The sequence below is a fragment of the Chiloscyllium plagiosum genome, unplaced genomic scaffold (genome assembly GCF_037043375.1).
Source record: "Chiloscyllium plagiosum isolate Xiang-an unplaced genomic scaffold, Cpla_swu_hap1 HiC_scaffold_2, whole genome shotgun sequence".
Classification (NCBI taxonomy): Eukaryota; Metazoa; Chordata; class Chondrichthyes; order Orectolobiformes; family Hemiscylliidae; genus Chiloscyllium; species Chiloscyllium plagiosum.
The window spans coordinates 67,710,315-67,728,627 of record NW_028270140.1 but is presented as its reverse complement, the minus strand read 5'-3'; the positions used below and the strand labels follow the sequence as shown (position 1 = coordinate 67,728,627).

General features: G+C 39.0%; 1 protein-coding gene across 2 annotated transcripts in view; it reads left to right on the top strand.

The window, feature by feature from the left end:
- Positions 1-17,632, top strand: part of naa35 (N-alpha-acetyltransferase 35, NatC auxiliary subunit) — a 78,135-nt gene extending 60,503 nt beyond the window's left edge. The window contains exons 18-23 of one of the 2 annotated variants that reach the window (XM_043713161.2): positions 1,744-1,880; positions 2,959-3,026; positions 9,263-9,403; positions 12,621-12,743; positions 13,006-13,086; positions 17,391-17,632. In XM_043713161.2, the coding sequence (XP_043569096.1) occupies positions 1,744-1,880; positions 2,959-3,026; positions 9,263-9,403; positions 12,621-12,743; positions 13,006-13,086; positions 17,391-17,450 (610 nt within the window). In that variant the 3' untranslated portion in view covers positions 17,451-17,632. The remainder of the gene's footprint in view (positions 1-1,743; positions 1,881-2,958; positions 3,027-9,262; positions 9,404-12,620; positions 12,744-13,005; positions 13,087-17,390) is intronic. The other variant, XM_043713167.2, reaches the window with a different exon arrangement.
- The last annotated feature ends 681 nt before the right edge of the window (positions 17,633-18,313 follow it).

The window sequence follows — 18,313 nt, the reverse complement described above, 5'->3', positions numbered from 1 at the left end:
TTCTAGCTAATACTATCTTTTGGGCATCTATGTTTGGAAGAGACTCAGATTGAATTTCGGCTCATAAACTATAGTTTAAATCATGACTACCTCATCTTGTTTAGTTATAAACAGTCTATGCAACTACAAATGTTGAATTTTCACATTTAAGAAATAGCTCGTTCTATTTCATTAGTCTTATAACTGTGTTGCTACTATTTATATATACATAGAACTGTAATACATCTCTGATTTAAATATTTTCCACATGTGACTACTGAGAAGGTAGAAAGTAGAATAGAAGTAGAAAGGGAATTATAGAATGGTCGTAACACAGAAGGACTCTATATGGCAGCTATGTAGCTATCTACAAAATAAATTCAGCTTGTCCCATACCCATGCCTTTTCTCCATATGCACTGCTGATAATTTCTTCTTAGATATTTTACGCATTCCCTAACAACAAATCATGCTGCAAGAAGATCAATTCCAGCTCTGTTCACATACAACCTATCTAGCCTATACAGATCCATATCCCACAGATTCAGTTCCAGTAACCGAGGAATATAAAACCTTCCTTCCAAAACATCCCTGCAGTCTACGTATTCATTTTATTTACTCTTTTTTTTTTCTCTGTACCCACAAGGATATTGCCCTGCAAATATAATGGAGTTTACTACATTTTTTAAGGATCAGCTTGCTATTTCTGTCCTTATTCCCTAAAATCTGTCTGCAGGCCCTCATTCCTCCTCCTAACTATATCACCAATAAGGACCATGATCAGTCGGGGCTGTTAATCTGCTTTTTTCACCCTCCTTTCAGCAAGCTCTGCAGCTGCTCATTAACATCCTTGACTTTGACACAGGGGAGGCATCGTACTACATAATGCTGTAGACTTGATTCTGCTGCAGTCCCCAGAGCAAGTTTCCATCACCAGCATCCAAAGTTGAATACCAGATTGAGAGCAAGGCAGACTCTGTGAACCCCTACACTAGCAGCAAAATCATCCTTGGCTGAATATTTCTCATCCCATTATCTGCAGGGTGACCACACTGATAAACTGCTTTCCATGAAACACTCAGCGGTGAGGCCAGCCACTGATTTTAAAACTTCCAAATGTTCTGCTCATTGCAATCTCTTTGAAGTCATTCATCTGCAAGTTTCAACATAGTTCACTCTTCATTTTATTCTGTTTTATGTAAAAATAGACTAGTTCTGCACAGTTCATTTTAAATAAATCGCTCAGTTTATGAACAGTTGAGAATAATTTGCTGAATGAAGTGCTCTGAAATATGCCATATTCCTTGAAAGAGCTGGATTAAAACCTTCAAATTAAGAAAAAAGTAAATATCCCACAATTTTTTGACAATCTGTCTGCAGGCCCTCATTCCTCCTCCTAACTATAATTCACATTGACCTTTGCGTTGGTAAGCCACATCCATAAAATATGAATACATCTGTCAGTAAGAACACTTCATCCAGGATGCCAACTTGACATTTTGTAATTTTTTTTTCATTTTCCCATCTTTGACTGGGCCAACTCATATTAAATTGTACTAATCTGAAAGATGAGCAAAGGTTATTTAAAAAGCAAGCCTGCTTCAGCTCATTTTGTACAATTTTAACTTTTAATACAATAATGTCAACTGCGTCCTAACTAGCATGTTCAGTGAAAATTACTTGCCTGTTTGCATAGTTCCCTTAAGTTTCCAGAAGGTGTTCCCATAGCTCTCATAATTGCATTTTGGTGTCCCCTGCTTTGTAGGTATCTTTCAGAGTTCCTATATGCTTGGCTGATATCAACACTGAGCCGTGCTGACTCCTCTCAAATGGCAGAGGAGCGAATTGTAGAGGAACAACAGAAAGGCCGCAGCAGCAAAAAGACAAAAAAGAAAAAGAAAGGTAGAGACTAATGTTGTCTAAAATAAGCTCTGATTCAGATTTTCTGTGATGACAGTAATATTGTCAATATTCATTTGTTACTTCACTCAAACTTGCAACATTTCTGGAGTGCTGCAGAAATGTGTCTCTGGAGGGTGCACTGTTGAGACAACCCTGGGCTGCAGTCAATGGAAACCACTGCAACTGATGAGAATTCATAATCTTAACGCTGTTATCCTCACTAAAGCCTATGGCAAGTTTTTTTGAATGATGTGAAACAGGGTTTCTAACGGTCTGTAACTTTTATAATCAATGCGAAATACCTTCAGTAACGCCCAAACTATTTACGGAATTTCAACATTTTTTTTCATAATGACAAAGTTTGATATATTTCATAAGAAGCTTATCTTCACTTCTATCTAAATCTAATTGTCATCATTTACTGCATTACTTGAAAATTGCTATGAAAAATCAAGTATTTTCAATCTTTTTAATTTCCTACCTAGTTTGTTGTAAATATTTCAGTGTTACTGGCCACTTACCTGCCTGCTGACATCACTCCTGCTGCTGTCACGATCAATTTTGACTTGATTCCAGATCCAAATTGCCACCGGAAGGGGGAAAGGCATGTGACAGTAGTCACTCAGTCTTTTGAACAATTTTCTGTAAGGTAAAATATAAGCATCCTTTCTTCCCCACTGACTGCAGATGCAGGCCTTTGTTGCAGACAGTACTAGAATGGGCTAATGCAATGGTAGGCTGACACTTAATGCTGGTATCCTTTTTGTCAGTTTAGGAACTTCCTCTCTAACAGCACTATAATATACGTACACTAAATGGAATGCAGTAATTCAAGATTGTCTGATCAAAACCTTCAAGGGAAATTAGGAATAGGCAAAAAATGCTTGACTTGTTATTGACATTCACATCCGTGAAAGAAAAATTTAAAAGCAGACACCCATGCCAATTTATGCCATAATGTTTAAAGAAATTTGCAGCAATCTTTGTTTAAGTGGATTCTAAAAGTATTGCAGAATTGAATTATTTTTCAGCCTTGAGGAAAAAAATAAGAAACTGTATTTCTTTATCTTAAATACAGTTCGACCTCTGAGCAAAGAAATCACCTTGAGCCAGGCTTATCATAATATGTGTGCTGGAATGTATAAGGTGAGGATGTTTTTGCTTTTAAGAATGTTGATAAACTGTACTATAGCTATCTCTTACTACGTAAGGGAGATCAGAGAAGCTGTGAACTTCACAACAGAGAGAAGGAAGAATAATCTTTCAAACAGAAACGGTAAATCCTGTAACTACAAAAAGAGGAAAATGTTACTCACCACACTCCTCTGCCACACAACCCCAACACCCATACCCCATTAAATGCTCCAACTATAACATTCTCTGGTCTTTCAACTATGTACATACATTTTGTTATATTAAACATTGTTTAATCTGAGGCTTCTATTTTATTTAAACCTGATGTACAATAATATTTATCCACTCTTGCTTATAGTGCTAATTTTCTGCGAGTTAACATATCCATTTGTTTGCCAAGTTCTGTTGATTGCAATTATCAGCCAATTTCCTATTGTTTTATTGCTGTTAGGGAACGTATGAATGTAGGAAAGTACCAATGAGACACTAAAGACTTATAAAAGTAATCAGTCCTGAGTGAATAATCTGGAACACATGCAAATCATTAAAAGGTGAATTTACAAAGCTACTTGTTTTTACTCCCTCCCTCCCTCCTTCATAGTTGTCACGTATAATCTTAAATAAAGAACTAAAGAGATTAAAAACACAAAAATGCATATCTCATGATAACATAAAGATACGTAGCAAGAGGTTTTGTAACTTGTACAAAGGGGTTTTTAAAGTTTTTATTGGAACACCTGGGCCTCTGCCTGCTTTTGTTTTGCACCAGAACTATTGAAGGGAGTTACAAACTACATCTGTGCTGTCTGAGTATGTGTTATTTGCACAATTTCACAGAGTGCACAATAGGTACATTTTATAACATTTTCAAACAAAAGTTTTCACAACTCCATCTATGACATTCCTATGCTGCTTTGTGTTTTAATGGTAACTTGAAATTCACTTGAAGAAGTTTCAATACTCAGATCAGTAGTCATTAATATTTAAACTATTGTCAGTATAATTTTTCCATTAGAAAAATTTCTAAACAACTAAGGAACAAACAGTTTTGGAGAAGTGTAAAACAAATTTAATCATGCTGATATGAGGTATGTTTTACTCCTTATTTATCATCATAGATTATTTATGGAGTTTTTCTAGAGTTAAATTACACTTTGAGTGTATGTTAGGTGAGGCAGGAGCAGGGAAGAATTGGGCCTTCTTCCCCCAGAGACAGACTTGAGACTAAGCTGGAGTGGCAGATGGTGAAGCTAACAACATGGAATGTTTGTCTATGTACACTGAGACATCAGCCCAGATGTTATTATGAATGTCAAGCTCTCAAACCCTCTCCAACAAACCATGTATCTCCCACCATCCTCTCCAAGTTCTCTTGTACTCCTTTATCCCCCTTATCGCCCCTGTACCCCTCCATGCTCCTATGTATCATTCATCCGTTAGCCAGTGTTCACAATCACTAATCTGCAGGAACATTGTATTTGCATTAGAGGTGGAAAAGGTAAACTCTAACTAATCTAATAGACCTCACACAAAACACAATTCATTTTTGGGAAAACAAATCAAATCAACCATTACATAAGAAGTTAAACCCCCTCCACAATTCAAATTTGTTGTAAAAACCCTGATTCACTTGCTATATTTTCTAATAACGTCTTAAAACTGTCAGTCTTCTCTTGAAATATCTCGTTCTGAAGCTTTTGAAAATCGACTGTCCATTTATAATGACCCCACGAATCAAAATATTACACATGAAAACAATTGAGTTTGCTGCAAATGCAAAAACAGGTGACTTGTCGATCAAGAGTTTTTGGGAGCAGTTGTTTGTTTTTTGTTTTAAAATTTAAAGCATTTATAGATATTTCAATCATTTCCGATCGTAACTCTGAAGTCCCTATGTGCTGACAACTTCAGTTTTGAATGCAAAATAGCATTTTAGCAAGGGGAAACACACTCTGATCTTGGATAAAGCGCAACTGTAATTCTAAACTTATTTTCATGATAGAACCAGAGGAGAACCATGTAAGCAGTTACTGCAGTGAAAACACGGCAAACCTGCAATGCAGCATTTTAACTATTGAAACTGTAAGAATAACTTATTCTTTTTCTTACAAAACCTATCTGGAGAAGAATTCCGTGAACAGGTGACACTTTTTTTGTTTCCCAGTTGGAACTGGGGGGTTCCCTTGTCTTTAGTGACTTCTCTGAGATGCACTGAGCCACATATTGTTATGCAAGGGGCTCAAATATACTATCTGCACCTGCAATATAGCCAGAAATAATAGGAGTGCATGATTCTGGATTCAGGACCTGCCCACCATTTTTAAGGGCTACTAAATTGGCCAACTAGGTAGTGATCTAGTCCTAAGTCTTCGACAATAACAAGCCTTATATAGCAAATGTAATATTGAAAGTAGTCCCAAAGCACTTCCCAAATGCATACATACTTTAATTTAAAGTAGTCTCTTAGTATGGTTCTGTGGTTCTATAAGAGGGAGTTGGTATGTGGAAACATAGGGAACAAGTTTCTAAACACGAGGCCTAGGCAGCTAAAGGCCAATGGGAGTGAGGATGCACAAAAAGCCAAAATTGGAAGAAAGGAAAATTGGTGAGTGTTTTGTCGAACTGAAGTAGATTACAAAGATGGATGTGAAGAAGGCTGTATAATGATTTAAATGTTAAAGATGAGAATTTTAAACTTGAGGATTGGTGGAGCAGGAACCAATGTAAGTGGGTGACTGTTGGATGATGGGTGAACATAATCAGTTTGTCTTTGTGCCAGATACAATATGGGCAGTAGATTTGGATCAGCAGTTCAGCATGTGGAAAACAATAGGCTGACCAGGATAGCATTGGAATACATTAAGCTCATAAGTGACAAAGATATAAATGAGAATTTCAGCAGCAGATGAGTTTTAATAGGATCCTCACCTCATACAGAGGTGGAATTAGACTACCTTTGTGACTATAAAGATATTAGATTATCTGAGTGTTGAATGGGACATTGTGTTTCTATATAGTCTAGTTCAGCCTAAGGAGACTGTAATCAGTGCCATGAAGAGGAAGTTCATGGTAGGGGACACAGACAATGGACTCGGTCTTCACATTGTGGGCAGCACGGTGGCACAGTGGTTAACACTGCTGCCTCACAGCACCAGAGACCCGGGTTCAATTCCCGCCTCAGGCGACTGACTGTGTGGAGTTTGCACGTTCTCCCCGTGTCTGCGTGGGTTTCCTCCGGGTGCTCCGGTTTCCTCCCACCATCCAAAGATGTGCAGGGTCAGGTGAATTGGCCATACTAAATTGCCCGTAGTGTTAGGTAAGGGATAAATGTAGGGGTATGGGTGGGTTTCGCTTCGGCGGGTCGGTGTGGACTTGTTGGGCCGAAGGGCCTGTTTCCACACTGTAATCTAATCTAATCTAATCTAATCTAATTGTTTAGCTAAAGTAAATTGTCTTATTTTTAATGGACAAGCTGTTGTTCAAAGCGCACACAGTGGAATTATTGAAAGAGATGATGAAGAGGTAGAGCTAGGTGTGATGAGTGTGCATTTGAAAACTTAAGCCCTTTGTGCCAGAGCAGGTATGTCGATGGTGAAAGGATACGAGATGCTGTCCAGAGATCATTTTCCAGTTGAGGGAAGAGACGCCATTGCTGGCAATCATCTTGTTGAAAATATATATATTTGAATAGAGCTAAATGAGGACAACACTGCCCAAAGGTCATTCCAGAGACTCCAAAACACCCATAAAACCTCCATGGATGACTAAACCTCCTCATTGCGAGAGAGACACACTCTTTGAGGTGTTGCTTCTCCAGCTGTAGATTCTGTGTCTCCATGATTGGAGGATTTTCCCAAAGAAGATTCCCTCATTTCCACTGCTTCCAGAGACAGACTCTGTGGTTGGAAGGAGAAATCCTGTGAGTGGACAAGCTCGAGGAGTTATTCTGGCTGATCATTGGGCTACCGTGCAGGAGAGTTTCTGGAGGATGGAGCAGGTATGCAATGGGTTGAGTTCCAGTTGGAAACAAGGTCAACTATTGGCATGGCATGGAGAGCAGAAATCAGCTTTTTGATTCAATTTGATTTTTTGTAGTCACATACCCAGGTACAGTGAAAAGCTTTTTTTTGCGAGCAGAACAGGCATGTCATAGTAAGCAAGGACATAGATTGATAAATTCTTGATGTCACAAGGAATTAAGGGCCACGGGGAGAATGCGGGTAAGTGGAGTTGAAATGCCCTTCAGCCATGATTGAATGGCGGAGTGGACTCGATGGGCCGAATGGCCTTACTGCCACTCCTATGTCTTATGTTCTTATACCGATCATAGTGTGCCTAGACAAGGGTGAGGCATACAAGTTTATGGCTGCACAGGAGGTGCACAAAGCAAGCTGGAATGGAACAAGGGAGCAGAGCCCATATATGAGCTAGGGTGATGGCAGCAGGGAGTGAGCAACAGGGGACAGGCCATTGCTGGTTGATCAACTTATTACTGGGTAGGTACCATAGACTTAGAGTCATAGAGATGTACAGCATAGAAACAGACCCTTTAGTCCAAACCGTCCACGCCAACCATATATTCCAACCCAATCTAGTCCCACCTGCTAGCACCCAGCCCATATCCCTCCAAACCCTTCCTGTTCATATACCCATCCAAATGCCTCTTAAATGTCGCAATTGTACCAGCCTCCTCCACTTCCTCTGGCAGCTCATTCCATATACGTACCACCCTCAGCGTGAAAAAGTTGCCCCTTAGGTCTCTTTTATGTCTTTGCTCTCTCATCCTCAACCTATGCCCTCTAATTCTGGACTCCGACCCCAGGGAAAAGGCTTTGTCTATTTACCCCAAATAAATAATGACACCTGGAAAATCTGTACTACTGGTGCATAATATTTGCCTAAGGTATGTGTTTAACTATTTCACAAATGCATTAAAAATAATAAATACAAAATAGAGGCAGAAGTAGGTTATTTAGTACCTCAAGCATTGTCTGCAATTCAGTAAGGTCGTGGCTAACTGTTCGTGTTTCAAATTTCACATTCCCATCTATCCTCTAACCTTTGTTTTGCTTGCCTAACAAGGATCTGTTCTCCTCATTCTTAAAAATATTTAATAACCCCACCTAATCACCATCTGAGGCAGCATTATAAAGTCACAAGACCCTCCAAGAGAAAGAGCCACTCTTCATTTCTGTTCTAAAAGGGCAACACTTATTTGCTCTGCTGTGAATCACAAGAGGAAGCATCAACCTGGTCAAGAATACTCAGGATTTATATTCTTCAAGAGAGCAATTCTACTCTTCTAAATTGCAGAGGAAACAAATCCAGGGTGTCCAACTTATCCTAATTAGATAACTCACTCATTTTAGATATCAACCTAGTAAATCTCCTCTGAATGCCTACAATATATTTGCATTCTTCCTCCCTTGTTTATTTACTTTTATGTTCTATTCCTCTCAATTAAAGAATAATATTCCATTAGTTATCTCGACTATGTGCTGTTCCTGCAGAGTAACATTTTGTCATACGTGAGAACACAGAGATCCCTCTGCACCTCAGAATTCTGTAAATCTTTCTCCCTTTAATCAATACTAAGCTTTTCATTCATTCTGATACACCATCTGCCAAACATTTTCTCCACTCACTCAATCTATTTATAGCCATCTGCCGCCTCCTTTTGTCTTTCTCTCGCCATACTTTCCTGCCTATACTGATGTTGCTGGGGATAAATTATTTTGATGGCTGAAAACTGAATGGTCAAGGAGAAACTGAGAGGAAATATGAAATAAATAGACAATGGAACAATTAGTAATTACCAGTAATTTAAATTTTTATGTAATAATATACAGAATCAATTTTCATAGTACTCATTAAAATTCCAGAATACAATATATTAAGGCAGAATTTGACTTAATCACTATAAATCAATGAACCTGAAAATGTGCACTCTTACATTACATCCTACTGCTCTAAATCAGTGTACAAGGTGTAATCTATTCACAGAGCAACACCATGGGAGATTCCTAATATACTGAAGTAATTATTACATTTAATACAAATGTAATTATTCATGGTTATACCCTTGTGAAAACAGAGTGGTTTGCAAAAATGTTTTGTATTTGATACAAATAATTTGACTTAATGCTTTTCTGTGAATATAATCATTCAGAACTCTGAAGATAACTTATGTTTCAAGTCAGCACACTTTTTAGGCATATCTTCCCCATTTTTATTTATGTGTGGTACAGACTATGATAGCCTTTGATATGGATGGAAAAGTGAGAAAGCCGAAATTTGAACTGGATAGCGAACAGGTCCGATACGAGCATAGATTTGCCCCTTTCAACAGTGTTCTCACTCCTCCACCTGTGCATTACCTACAGTTTAAGGTGAGTAGCAAGAGTACATCTTCATGCATATTATCCAATTCATTAACATTTTAATCCTCCATGTGCAAAATGTTTTTGATTCTGAGGTTCTAGCATTTTCGCCACCATCATAGACTTAACTCTATTAGGAGAAAAGAGTCGAGAGTGTGGTGCTGCAAAAACACAGGTCAGGCAGCATCTAAGGAGCAGGAGAGTTGATGTTTCAGGCATAAGCCCTTCATCAGGAATCCTGTTCCTCGGATGCTTCCTGACATGCTATGCCTTTCCAGGGTCACACTTACCTATTAGGGAGTTATGTCTAAAGATATCCTCTCTGCCTCCTCAGAAAGAGACATTATGAGCAGCAACTCAAGTTACCTCATTTGATGCACTCTTTTTTTTTCTCTTTCTCCCTCTTTCTCTCCCTCTTAACTTCTCGCTCAGCATGTCAGTTAGAAACTAATTTATCAATTTATTTTGCAGTTTATCTATCTGACTTCTGACACTGTGAACTCATTAACAAATAAACTTTCACACCCACTCTATACAATAGCCTTCAGAATACCTGTTTACTATGTTCTTCCCATTTGTGAGCAGCAAGCAGTTAGAAAGGCAAATAATATAGTGGCCTTCACAGGAAGAGGGTTTCACTGCAGGAGCAAGGAAGTCTTACCACAGCTATACAGGGCATTTGTGAGACCACACACCCAGAGTACTTTTGTAGTTTTCATCTCCTTCCTTAAGAAAAAAACATACCAGGAATTGGTTCATCAGACTAATTCCTGAAATGGTAGTTTTGTTGTATAAGAAAAGTTTAGGTCGATTAGGCCTGAATTTACTGGAGTTTTGAAGAATGAGGGGGGATTTGATTGAAATATATAAAATTCTTCCAAGTTCGTCAGACTCGGTGCAAGAATAATGCTTTCCCTGGCTGGGGAAATCTAGAACAAGCACCACGGTCTCGGGATATGTAATAGGCCATTTTAACCTTAAATGAGAGATTTCTTCAGAGGCAAGTGAACCTGTGGAATTCTGTACCACAGAAGGCTGTTTTAGTAAAGTCACTGAATACATATACAACAGAAAAAGAGTGATTTATAGGACCTAACGGTGTTGAAGGGTGTGAGGAGAGAGAGCAGAGTATGATGTTGAGATTGAGGATCAGCCATGATCATGTTGAATGGCAGAGCATGTTCAGTGGGCCGAATGGCCTGTTCCTGTTCCTATTTTTGTGTCTTATATTTCTGAGCATATTGTGGATGATTACATTGATTACCAAGGTTTTAACTTAAGTCTGTTTGAGTGGTGATGATACTTTCCCTTATTTAAAGGCTCCTGGTCTGGCTATATTTGTAGCCACTTCCCAACTCAAGACAGTGGTGATGTTGTGCTTCTTACTATACTTGGGTCTTTTCCACTTCCTTCACAGGAATTCTTCATTTTGAGCATCTCATTTTGTTCTTCACTCTCATTCAGAGTTATTGTCCATTCATGTACCATTAAGTTTCCGTTAGTGATACCATTACTATTGTCCTATCTTACTCTCTGCGTTGAACAATTTCTTATCCTCATTGATTATCCTCATCTCATAATATCATGCTCCCTCTCCTCTTAGAGTTCACTGCTCCATTACCTAATTCCACCCCTCCCATTCCATTTTAAACAACCAACCAATATTGAAAACCTCTCAGTATTTTGTAAGAAGATCTCCCCCTCATCCTTCTAAACTCTCAAGTACAGACCCAAAGTTCAAAGTCTGTGAGAAGATTTGTAGCACTACAAATGCCGGAGGAAAGATCATAGAAGCGCTTCACAGGAGGCTCCCAAGCACTGAGGATGTCACCTAGACGGGACAAAACGTCTGCAACACAAATTCCCAGCTCGGCGAACAGAACCACAACAGACCCAAAGTCCTTAACTGTTCCCTAAATGACAAGCCATTCATTCCTAGGATCATTCTTGTGAACCTCATCTGGACCCCTCCAAGGTGAGCACATCCTTCCCTAGATACAGGGCCCAAAAATACCCATAATATTCCAAATGTAGTCTGATGAGAGCCTTATGCAGCCTCAACAGTACATCCCTGCTCTTGTATTCTAGCCCTTTCAAAATGAATGTTAATATTGCATTTACCTTCCTAAGTACCAACTGAACCTGCATGTTAACCTTAAGATTATCCTGAACTATAACTCCCTTTGTATTTCAGATTTGTGAAGTCTTTGCCCATTTAGAAAATAATCAACATCACTATTTTTCCTGTCACAGTGCATAGCCTGAAACTTTTCCCCCATTGTATTCCGTCTGGCACTACCTTACGCGCACTCCTAGCCTGTCCAAGTCCTTCTGCAACCTCCCTGCCTCAACACTACCTGTCTCTCCACCTATCTTTGTCATCTCCAAACTCAGCAATACTGCCCTCAGTTCCTTTGTCCAGTCATTAATGTATAATGTAAATGGTCATGATCCCAACACTGACCCCAGCAGAATTCTACTGGTCACTGGTTGCCATCCGAAAAAGACCCCTTTATCCCCACGCTCTGCCTTCTGCCAGTCAACCAATCCTCTAACCATGCCAATACCATGCCCCTACACTATGGGCTCTTATCTTATTCAGCAGCCAAATCCAAATAGATCACATCCACTGGCTCTCCTCCTAACTTGCTCATTACCACCTCAAAGAATTTTAAGAGATTTGTCAGGCATGATCTCCCCTTGATGAAGTCATGCTGACTCAGCCCTATTTTACAATGCACTTCCAAGTACTCCACAATCTCAGCTACAATAATGGACTCTTAAAATCTTACCAACTATCAAGGTCAGTCTAACTGGGCTATAGTTTCCTGTCTTCTGTCTCTCACTTTTTAATCAGCGGTGTTACCTTATACTAGCTACTTTTACAGCCATTTGGGATCTTCACTGACTCCACTGATTCCTGAAAGGTGACTACCAATGTCTCCCCCACAATCTCCTCAGCTGTCTTTCAGAACCCTGGGATATAGTCCATCTGTTCTAAGCAATTTATGCATCTTCTCCTTAGTGATGGCCACTACACAACTCTGTATCTTATGAAACATTTTAACAAGCTTCAAGCAGTGGTCCTATATCCAAGGATTGCAGCCGTTCAAGAAGGAATGTTGCATTTAGAAACGGGCAGTGAATGCTGGTATGCGATATTAATGAACTTTTTTTTAAAAAAAGTCTCAACTTTAAAGTATTTTTATGTTTTGTTATCAACCAGGAAATGTCTGACCTCAACAAGTACACTCCCCCTCCTCAATCTTCCGACCTATACATAGCTGCTAGTAAGCACTTCCAACAGGCAAAGATGATACTGGAAAACATCCCAAACCCAGATAATGAGGTACTGTGTACTTACTGCAGAATATATTTACACATGAAATATAACTGATGCTTGGCAACAACAGTTTTACATTTTGTATGTTGGATTTCTAGAGCCTTAAGTGTATATCCAATTGTCTCTATTTAAAAGTCTTATTTTAATTTCATCTATCAACATAATATCACCTACATTCATATGCCCCTTTTCTTGGGTTGAATTTGCTAACCATCTTTTCTAGCTTGTCTATAATTTGTTCCCCCATGGCATGGAATTTGTTTTTCAGGTAAATAGAATTTTGAAAGTTGCAAAGCCTAATATTGTGGTGATGAAGCTGCTTGCAGGAGGCCACAAGAAAGAGTCGAAGGTAAGTTTTAGATCTGGAGATATGGCGGTCACATTTGTTTGCAGAAATAAATACAGGAACACAAAGATAGATACATATAGATATCCTATTCAGGTATATAAATAAGAAACATTATTCCTAATACCTTGTCTTTTCAACATAAAGCATCACCCAGGCAAATCCTAGCTTTAATCTGTGTTTGGCTGTGCTGAACTACCTAATCTAAGTAGGGATAACAGTTGCAATATTAACAATTGATGTCACCCATGGACTATGAGAAGTATCAGTCAGGGCCCTACACCTGATCATAGAGTAAATACTGCTGGAAGTTGAAAAATATGCATAATTTTAGTCTCTGCTTGATACCCCCAAGTCAAGTATTTTTTTAAGACAAGGTGGGGTTCCTGAAACATGCCCAGGTACATTTAACACAGTTGACTACCAAGGTTCACACCATCTGATGAAACAGAAGAGTATCAAAATGAACTTGATTATCACTGCATCTGGGATCTTAAATATACAGTTTGTAATTCACTTGGAACCAGGAACTATACACAAAGGATGAACAGGTCAAACTCTGAACAGGAACACTTTGTTTTTCAATGCTTATATCTCCACAGCCTGTACTAGACTGAGCCCTCAGCTCCACCCATGCAATTGACCTGACCGACTCTTAAATGGGCAGCATCCCAATTGCATGCATAACAATGGTGACAAGTGTATTCCATCTACAAGATGAACAGCAGCAACTCATCAAAATTCTTAGTCATTGAGATGTATGGCAACGAAACAGACCCTTCCGTCAACCCATCTATGCCAACTAGATAACCAAAATAAATCTAGTCCTGTTTGCCAACTTTTGGCCCATATCCCTCTAAACCCTTCCTATTCACATCCTCATCCCGATGCCTTTTAAATGTTGTAATTGTACCAGCCTCCACCACCTCTTCTGGCAGTTCATTCCATACACACACCAACCCTCTGTATGAAAAAGTTGACTCTTTGGTCCCTTTTAAATCTTACCTTTCTCATCTTAAATCTGTTGTCTAGATTTGGACTCGCCCAACCTGATGAAAAGACCTTGTCTATTCACCCTAACCATACCCCTCAATTTTATAAACCTTAATAACATAACCCCTCAGCCTCCAATACTCCAGGGAAAATAGCCACAGCTTATTCAGCCTCTCCTTATGGCTAAAACCCTCGAACCCAGGCAACATCCTTGTAAATCTTTTCTGAACCTTTTCAAGTTTCATAACATTCTCCCTGCAGCAGGGAGACCAGAATTGCATGCCATATTCCAAATGTGACCTAACCAATATCCTGAAGCCTTCAAAAATGAGGTAACAAGAGTCCAGAGACAGTATATTTCTGTTAGGGTGAAAGGCAAGGCTGGGGATGGTGTAGGGAATGCTGGATGACTGGAGCAACTGAGGTTTTGGTCAAGAATTAGAAGGAAGCATATGTCAGGTATAGACAGCAGAGATCGAATGAAACCTTAGAATATAAAGGCAGTAGGAGCATACTTAAGAGGGAAATGAGGAGGGGAAAAAGGTGACATGAGAAAGCTTTGGCATATAGAGTTAAGGAGAATCCAAAGGATTTTTACAAACACATTAAGCATAAAAGGATAACTGGAGAGAATAGGCCCCCTCAACGATTAACAAGTCCACCTATGTGTGGAACCACAGGAGATGGGGTGATACCAAACGAATATTTTGCATCTATGTTTACAGTGGAGAATGATATGGCAAACAGAGAACGTGGGGAAATAAATAGCGACATCCTGAGAAATGTCTATTTTTATAGTGGAGGAAGTGCTAGATGTCTTAAAACACAAAGGTGGATAAATCCCCACGACCTGATCAGATATACCCTAGAACTCTGTGGGAAACTGGGAAAGTGATTGAATCCCTTGCTGAGATATTTGTATCATCAATTGCCACAGTTGAGGTGCCAAAAGATTGGAGGTAGGCTAATGATGTGCCATTATTTAAGAAAGGTGGTCAGAAAAAGCCAGGGAACTATAGACCAGTGAGCCTGACGTCGGCGGTGGGCAATTTGTTGGAAGGAATCCTGATGAACAGGATTTACATGCATTAGGAATAGTCAACATGGCTTTGTGCATGGGAAATCATACCTCACTAACTTGTTTTTTGAAGAAGTAACAAAGAAGTTTCATGAGGACATGATCTATATTCCATACTTGCAACCTCTAACACCTAGAAGGACAAAGACAGCAGATGTATAACCACCATCTGCAAGTTCTCCTCCAAGCCACAGTTCATCCTGACCTGAAGTTATATCATTGCTCTTTCACTGTTGCTGGGTCACAATCCTGAAGCTTATTTCCTAACAGCACCATGATATTGAACTGCATAAGGACTGCAGCAGATCATCAGACTGATTTGATTGTTTAACAGCACCTTCTCAAGGGTCTTTAGAGATGAGCAACAAGTACCTGCAATATCCACTTCCAGTGAATGAATCTAGTGATCTATATGGACTGCAGTAGGGTGTGCAACAAGGTTCCCCATGGGAGACTGGTTAGCAGGGTTAGATCTCATGGAATACAGGGAGAACTCGCCATTTGGATACAGAACTGGCTCAAAGGTCGGAGACCGAGGGTGGTGGTGAAGGGTTGCTTTTCAGACTGGAGGCCTGTGACTAGTGGTGTGCCACAAGGATCGATGCTGGGTCCACTACTTTTTGTCATGTGTATAAATGATTTGAATGTGAACATAGGAGGAACAGTTAATAAGTTTGCAGATGACACCAAAATTGGAGGTGTAGTGGACAGCAAAAATGGTTACCTTAGAACAACAGGTCTTGATCAGATGGGCAAATGGAGTTTAACTTAGATAAATGTGAGGTGCTACATTTTGGAAAAGCAAATCAGACTTAATAGTAAGGTCCGAGGGAGTGTTGCTGAACAAAGAGACCTTGGAGTGCAGGTTCATAGCTCCTTGAAAGTAGAGTCAGAGGTAGATAGGATAGTGAAGAAGGCATTTGGTATGCTTTCCTTTATTGGTCAGAACACGGAGTATAGGAGTTGGGAGGTCATGTCGTGGCCACACAGGACATTGGTGAGGCTATGTTTGGAATATTGCTTGTAATTCTGGTCTCTGGATGGGTATATGAATAGGAAGGGTTTGGAGGGAAATGGACTAAGTGCTAGTAAATGGGACTAGATTAGGTTAGGATATCTGGTCAGCATGGAAGAGTTGGACCGAAAGGTCTGTGCTTTCTATCTCTATGAATATGAAGGAAATTTAAACTATGATCCATTATCAAGTGTTATTAGAATATTTCACTTTTATCTCAATTTAAAAACTTGATTCTTTATGCAAATAAGTTTTCAATGCTAGTGGCTATTAATAAATGTTAATCCTGCACAATTGCAATTTTTCGAGTTGGTTTTCATGGCACAGAAGTGCATTTCATATGAAGAGGCAAAAGTTACACAGTCCTAGAATTGTTGCATTGTTTTTGTTGTCTGAATTAGATTACTCCATGTAGATGGAAGAAACTGGGAGAACATGTTCTTTTTGAGATTGGTCATCCTGGAATGAAGCATATGGGCCAAGTTGTCTTTAACAATTGATATAAAAGTATATAACAGGCTGGAGGCAGATGGATATTCTGATCCTAGCCTAGACTGTCATATTTAAACAGTGAGAAATCTTTGATATCCAAAGAAACTAGTTGCCCTTGTTCATAGGTCACTGAAAACAGGTGCAAATAGGCTGTTACTGGGTTGGGAGAGACTGCCTTATGAGAAGTTAAGCAGATTGGACCTATTTTCTGATCTTTGCTGGAGCACCTTGCTGGAGGGCTGTCCTCAGAACATTAACACTCTTATTATGCATTTTTGTTTAATTGTAGATTCCTTGTTTTTTTGTAACTTTCCTCATGCTTTAATCTGCCTTTTATTCTTATACAGTATGTAAAAAGGATTTAAATCTATGTTTGTAATTGAGAGTTTAAGATTCCAAATTAAACAATGTCTGCTTTCCATAGCCTTGCAATTTTAGTCTTTAGGATGGCAGTGGTAGAGAGATAATGCCCAAGAACTGTAGATAACCAGTAAGGTTGGAGGATCAACAAGCTGCTGAAGAGATCAAGCAGACTGTAGGTTAATTTGTGCGAGGGCGAATGACCAATACATTGAACACAGTGGAAGGAAGTTAAAATATCTAAAATTAGAAAATGCAAGTATGCAAAGCAATTCTATATTCCAATGTAAACTTGATCTGCATGCATCTTCAGACTCTTATACAATAATGGCTTTTGAAATGCAAGGTAATTTTTAAATTTAATTTCAGGTTCCTCCAGAATTCGATTTTTCTGTTCACAAATACTTTCCAGTCGTCAAGTTAATTTAACTCCAGTGGAAATAATGGCAATGGACGCAGTTCAAGACTTGAAACATTTTGCTCCAGGTGTGGCAACGTTTCAGAATGCTAGAAAGGGTCTACGTAAAATTGAGCCTTTGCACATCAACAGCAATGCTAAATTTATGCTGTACTGTATTTAGTGACCAGAATAAAAAATATAATTTTTAAAATTTGTTTTGTTGCTAATAATTGATGAATGCTAAGTTCTCCATTCAGCACAACCATTCTACATGTTTATGGCTGGAACATTTTTACAATGAGTTCCAGAAATCTTCCCATTCATAAATTTACCAAGTGTCTGTTTGTTAGGCCAGCATAACTCTTTCTCCTTTCCACTAAGTAAATGAGGACAAGCTATAGAAGATATTTCTAAACAATCTAGTCAGAGATGGTTTTACACAACTCAAACAGATGACAGTCGAACCAGGTCTCGGGGTTCAGAGGTCAAGATATACCACAAGATCACAAGCCTACTCAAGCTGTGAAAACATGTCAATTACTGAAGGCATCTGTCTTAGATGGGCTGGACCTGAAATAAGAAGTCAACTAATAAGAATCAGCCCAAAATTACAACAGTCAAGTTTGGTGTTACAATCTTTAGTTCTATTAACTTTTAAAATAACTGACAACTACACCATGCCACAATTTAAAATTAACAGACTTTTTAAAATAAATAAAAGAGCAAAATACGTTCCCTTAAATTGGCAGTATAGTTTGTTTAGAGCAGGAGTCTTTGTAGAGATCTAACTTTTAAGGATTTAATAGGCTTAAGAGCCTCTGTGCTGTATGATTCTATACAACCCAGCTAGAATTCCTTGCATTACAAAATCTTTTAAGCTTCATTCAGTACT